We start from the raw sequence: 6,132 nt of genomic DNA, 5'->3' as shown, positions 1-6,132 counted from the left end.
TAGGGTTCCAAGAAGAAGAAGAAGAAGAAGAGAACATCAAGTTTGTTTTGTCTCGTTCCGTTATGTCTTGTGGTGGGCCCTAGGGAGATCCCATAGCTTCCCACGCCCCCCACTACCACTACCACCACCACCACTCGTCGCCCCCGCGCACCCTTACAACCCTAAACCCACCTACCTACCGAAAAAAGCAACAACGATGTTGCGTAAGGCGACACCGACAATTCACGCTTTGCTGCTGCTTGTATGTATGTATGCATGTATGTATGTATGTATGTATGTATGTATGTGGTTTGATTTCCGCCGCGAAGAAGGAAAGAAGGAGACGCGCCTGGGGCCAACCCGCCGACCCGCAGCAGCACCCCAACCCCCCCACCTGCGCGCCCCAACACGTACCAGTAAGCTCTCAGGCTGGTGCTCGCAAGCCACCAGCAGCAAAGAAGATCCGTGCGCCGCCAACAAACAGCTCGCGTCGGGGGCAGCCGCCGCAGCAGCCGCCGTAAGTGCCGCCGCAGCAGCCGCCTTGGCGCCGCCGCGCGACCCACGACCGCTATTCTCTTCTTCTTCTTCTTCCTTTCTCTCCAGCTGTTGTTTCTGCTGCGTCAATGAGAGCTGCTGTGCGCGTACGGCAGCCGTCGCCGCCGTTGACGCGGCGGCGCCGCGGCGCATGATATCCGCAGCCAGCTCCCCGACGGAGAGCAGGGCGCCGCAGGTGGGGTCGCTGATGGTGAAGGCCGAGTAGAACCTGGGTACCGAGAGCAGGCGGGAGGCGTCTTGAAGAGCCACTGCAGCGTTGACAGCGGCGCGCCACAGTTGTGCAGCTGCGATGGCGGCGGAGGCGGAGGCCGCGGCTGCTGCGTCAGGGCTGCTGCCACTGCCGCCGCCATTAACGTTGACAACGGCGTCCTGCGGTTTTATAATCGAAACAGCGTTGATACCTCCTTACATTCTTACCATCATCATCATCCAACATCATCATCATCACCATCATAATTGATACTGCACACGCATCGTGATATGCAGCACTAGCAGTACCCGCGAGCACCCGGAAGGCAACCAGGGGGGAGAACGGCACCCACAGAAGGAAGAACCGCACCCACGTGACCGCACGTGTGACTAACCCTCCCCACACACACAACTAATTCCGTATATCCCGCTGCGGACAGCGTCACACCTGCGGACATACATACTGTGCACACATATCCGTAAATATCGTGCACCATACCGTTGCAGGGAAGTGTTGGTCGTTGTGACTTGCAAACCCTGTGATGGCTAGGAGGTCGGCTCCGGAACCCGGACCCGGGCTGAGGCCCGCCTGCTTCATGAGGTCGCAGTGGTGCAGGACAGCCCGCATGGTCAGGTGGCAAGCGTCCACGAGGAACAGCACCGCTCGTCCTGCCTGAGGGGCCCATCACAATTGTTGCGGGTTTTACGGTTGGTTCCTTTTAAGCCATCAAGAGTCTCGCGGTTAAGCGGCTTAGCGGTTGAGCGGCTGAGAGCACTTTTATGTGTATGTACATGTTTATGTGGAAGAAAGGAGTTGTTTGGGGGAGGAGAGTTTGAGGGGGAAGTTGTTGAGCGCGGGACCAGGGCTCCCAGGATCCCAGGTCACAGTTGCAGGCAACGCATGTATTGCCTGGGACGCTAGCAGGCAAGCAAGACGAGGCGGCGGACAGGGACGATCATGCACGCCAGGGCTCCCCCCAGCGCAGGCTCGGGGACAGGTTGGAACGACAAAGCGGCGACAGAGCGTATGTCAACGCTCGCAAAGGGGAGATAGGTTGCTTTGGGTCGACCGGCAGACGCGTGGCCCACACGCTGATTGGAAATACAATGCAACAATTTGACGTACCTGTGCTTGGGGTAGGCGAGCAGTCGTAGGCTTTGCAAGCCCGCCGCCTTCTCCCATAGGGTCCTCCAAGTACTCCAAATCGTCTCGGACCATCTCAAGAAGCTGGGTGGAGGCCTGACGCACTTTGGCACATGCTTCGGACAGCTTGCGGCGTCTGCGCAAGCGCGGGATATCATATTCAACGCTATCATTTCCCCGCAAGTTGCTCGTTTTTCAAAGCCAGGAAACAAAGTGACTTCAATCTCACCCATTATCGCTGCCTTGGAGAACGGCGATAGCATCCTGTCTCGCCTCACTAAATAGGCGTAGCAGCTCAGCTGTAGGGTCGATAACCGTGGGGGACGCGCCCACTTGCGCCCTGCTCCGTGTTAGCCGCTCTGCCATTAGGAAGGCATTCAAACTGCTAACGGGCTGCTCATCAGTATCGACTCGCAAGTCACGACCTGAACATAAGGTAGACCATGTTTTCGCAGCTCCGTGGTTTCTGAAGATGTCCTAACGAAGTAGCTTATATTATTCTATACATATGCTGCTTGACTTGTGGTATACTTGCCACCATGTTCAAGTTGCATAAGTTGCTCGGCCACAAGCCCGACGTCTCCCAGGCCCCAGAATTCCATGACACTTAACTCAAATACCTCTAAGCGTAGATATTAACACATTTAAGACGAGCAGTCGTCCGCTGTCTAAAGCTACGCAGCGCGCCCAACCTATCTGTCGACCGATTAACGGCAAGTCAAAGCTAACTGAACGTAACAAGGCAACACGTACGATCTCCCAAAGCCGCAATTGCGGCCGGCGGGGCATGCCCAGTACTTTGCACCTGCACGCAAACTTGTAGCCACTTGTGACGTGATTGCCGCACACCACAGCACTTGCACGCGCTCTGCGCATTTTCCTTCTCCCTAACGCAAACAGTCTGCCGAATCGCTGCTCGAGCCACTAGCGTCCACAGTTGCCCGCGCCGTCCTTCCAAACCCATCCACTGAGGCAGCTCCTATGAGAAATCCTCACCCAGCCCTACAAGCAATCGTCGAGCTGCGTCTTAAAGCCCCTGCGAATCCCAAACCAGCAGGCCAGTGTCCTCCGCCTTCGCTTCTTTTGTAGGCGTGTGTGAGCGTGTGTACGCGTGTGAGCGCGTGGTTGCGTCCTTTGCTGGTTCCGGCAACACGCTCCTCCCCCAACCCGTTTTTTGTTGCCAGCCAGCTATGTCACGGAATTAGCAAATACGCGCCCAAACCGTACACGTTATCCAACGGATATCACGGCAGCTTTTCCTGGGGTGGGCGCTGGCCGCAAACTGCAGCTGGGAACGTGGTTCGTTAAAGGGCATCCGATGGCTTCTAGTAACTACCTCTGCGCTGCATAGTGCCGCAAAGACACAATTACGTCTAAGAAAGTTACAGCCCCGGCTCCGTGCCGTACAGCCGTACGGCCGCACGAATGCCACCTTGTACGGAACTGACCGCTTAAAGCCCACCACCCACGGTTTTTTTTAGCAAAAAAACGCGCCGTTGGCCAGCGGTATCCCTCCTTTCCTCCCCCTTTCTGAAGTTTGCTCAGCAGCTCCTAGTCTGCCAGTGCATCATCTCGTCCAAGTCCGATTTCCTCTCGTCCATCGCACTTTTCCTCCCCCTCCACTTCTCCACTGAAGCATCTGTTGTTGTTGTTGTTGTTGTTGTTGTTGTTGTTGTTGTTGTTGTTGCTGTTACATGGTCGTGGGTGCGTTCGCCGTACCTGCAAACCACCCTAATACGAGCCGAGGGCTCAAGGGCTGCCAGATCGCCTATAAGCACCATCCTACCTCGCACTTCCAACGAAACAAGTGATGAAGGATACTAACGACCAAAGGGAACGATAGAGTTGCGGTGGGACCATATATCCTTGCCAGGCGTTCAGGTTCCCACTTCATAGCGTCCTTCATATGTTCGAAGCGTGGGAAACCCATATCAGATCTGATTTTGTCGTACGCTGGACAGTCCAGCAAAATGTGCTTCTCATCCTCGATATGGCTATCAGTGCCGCAGCAAGGGCATACTCGCTCCTCCCTAGGTATATAACGCCGTCCCTTACGCGCTCTGTTAGCCGCCAATGCCCAACAGCAAAGCCTAAACTGCATAAGCTTGCGATTCGCTGAACGCGGGATAAACATTGTGATATGCGGGAGCACCTCCTTCCTGCCCGCTTGCTCGGCCGCCAGACCCATCCAATGCTTATACTTCGCCATGTGAATTCCTGGTTGCTTGCCGTCTGATGGGTACACGTCAGGCTGGACGTCTAAACGCGTATGCTTCCAACCACTCACTAATCGGTCCTTGAACTCCAAAACCACACCTTCTGGCATTGGCCTGTTCATCAGCCACTCCACTCGTTCGTCTACCTCGTGTAGCCCTTGCGGGGCCTCTTTCCATACGTCGTGCCCCAGAAAATACAGAAAACGGAGGAGAAGTGTCCCCCATCCGGCCCCTTCGGGGTTGGAGAGGGATTCTGTGACCTCCTGTCGCAAAACTTGGTGTGCCACAGACCCACGCTGTAAACGGACACTGTTCCAAAACCTCACAACCTGCTTGAAGCATCTGCCTTTGTAACGGAGTAATACACCGGCGCTGCCTGATGATGGCCATAGGATAGGGTTGCGCTGCATCTTTTAGGATGCAGCAAGTGTGTTTTGAAGAGAGGGAGAGGGGAGGACTGAAGACACCGGGGGAGCCACGCAGGATTTCATCGCTTTTATTAGTATTTATTATTTTGGAAAAATATTCAACCGATAGGGACACTTCCAAGTGCTTGTCCCTTTTCACCAATTGGAGCAGAAGCCATGAACACCCGAGCCGGACTCAGGAATACAACATAATGTCAGGAGAAAAGAAATTTCAAATCACCGCAACTCGGCCCCGGCCCCCAGTGTGTTCAGTTTGAATTCCAAGATTGACGTTCCTGGTACCTGAAACCTTGTCAGTGCTCAGAAATTTGGGCAGTGTGCTCCACCGCCACGTTAGTCCCCAGATCCCCCATCAGTAGCATCAGTAGCAGAAATGCACCGCCCAAAAAGGAGAGAAAAAAGAACTGCATTCTTCAGACGTAGCCGTCTTCCCCTCGACGTCAAAGTGAAAGAAACACCAGGCTATTCCTACTGCTGTTGCGAGTGCTGTTGCAGCTGATGCTGCCAGTCTTCTTTCTCCCCACAACCCGAATTGCACACCACCAGTCACGACATTCACGTCACACCGCACATACATACATCCAGGCATACATACATCCAGACATTCATACTTGCCGCAAACCGCCATCTCTGAAATGACAGCAGAGAGAGAGAGAGTTCGGATGACCGCACACACCGTTACCGTCTCGCCATACCCAATGTTATGTTGTGCACTCCTCTCCTCCCCCCCCGATCTTCCACCCCATCTCTTGTCTACAACACATTAAGGAGGAAACACGTCCCCAAGCCGTGAGAAAAGAGGAAGACATGCCGAAGCTCATGCACCGGGCGACCCTGCAGCCTCTTTTCCCAGGCTCACTCAAGCTCGCGAGGGGCGCATCGAGACGGCGAGGAAAGGTGTGTACACTGCTAAAATAAAAAGGCCGCGCCCATTGGATTGTTTTGGGAGGGGGAACTCTTAGAGAGTCTCATCCAAACGCTGGGCTCGCGCATAATTACAGAAGCACAGAAATTTGGGGAAGAAAAAGAAATCCAGCGGAATGTAAGGCAGCGGAACAACCGTCAACAACTTCCGCATACAATACAAGCGACAGAGACACACACATACATACATACATACATAGAACAAGAACGTACATACATACATACATACGTACAAGAACGCCATCAAGCAACCGTCTTCTTGGCAGATGCAAGGGTCTCACTCATTGGAGTGATGCCGCGGCAGCAACAGCAGCAAGGGCAACACTAGCAGCAGCAGCAGCAGCAGCAGCAGCAGCAGATGTACCCTCCCCCCCACCCTCCCCACCCCACCCCAACGAAGCCACTTCTAGGGATCGCCTCTTCCTCCTCCCACCTCCCAAGCCTCCGCAAACCTCCACACACATGGCCGCAAAGAAAAACAGCGCTGCCCCGCAAGTCATGGATTCAAATCAGTGAACAGCAGACTTCCACGTCCCCGTCCCCCATTTAATTTTGCACATGATATTTCCCCTTCTAGTGTTTCCCCCGACTTCACCTATTCTCCCCACCGCAGTCAGTAACGTGTGCCGCAACAAGGCCACATAACAGACCCACCCGCAGCGGACTGAGGAGTTACGAGGGCAGACAGGCTCTTGGG

The 6,132-nt window shown here is 54.6% G+C and overlaps 1 protein-coding gene across 1 annotated transcript in view; it reads right to left on the bottom strand.

Moving 5' to 3' along the window:
- The window catches only part of VOLCADRAFT_88966 (uncharacterized protein), a gene marked incomplete at both ends in the record, with an annotated part of 9,659 nt that extends 7,426 nt beyond the window's left edge, over window positions 1-2,233 (bottom strand). Inside the window, 4 exons of the mRNA XM_002948476.1 lie at window positions 394-903; window positions 1,172-1,396; window positions 1,850-2,003; window positions 2,097-2,233. Coding sequence (XP_002948522.1) covers window positions 394-903; window positions 1,172-1,396; window positions 1,850-2,003; window positions 2,097-2,233 — 1,026 coding nt within the window. The remainder of the gene's footprint in view (window positions 1-393; window positions 904-1,171; window positions 1,397-1,849; window positions 2,004-2,096) is intronic.
- Between the last annotated feature and the right edge of the window lie 3,899 nt (window positions 2,234-6,132).

This window comes from Volvox carteri (assembly GCF_000143455.1).
Source record: "Volvox carteri f. nagariensis unplaced genomic scaffold VOLCAscaffold_10, whole genome shotgun sequence".
Lineage (NCBI taxonomy): Eukaryota > Viridiplantae > Chlorophyta > Chlorophyceae > Chlamydomonadales > Volvocaceae > Volvox > Volvox carteri.
The sequence above is the reverse complement of the archived record's forward strand: the minus strand, read 5'-3'. Positions and strand labels throughout refer to the sequence as shown.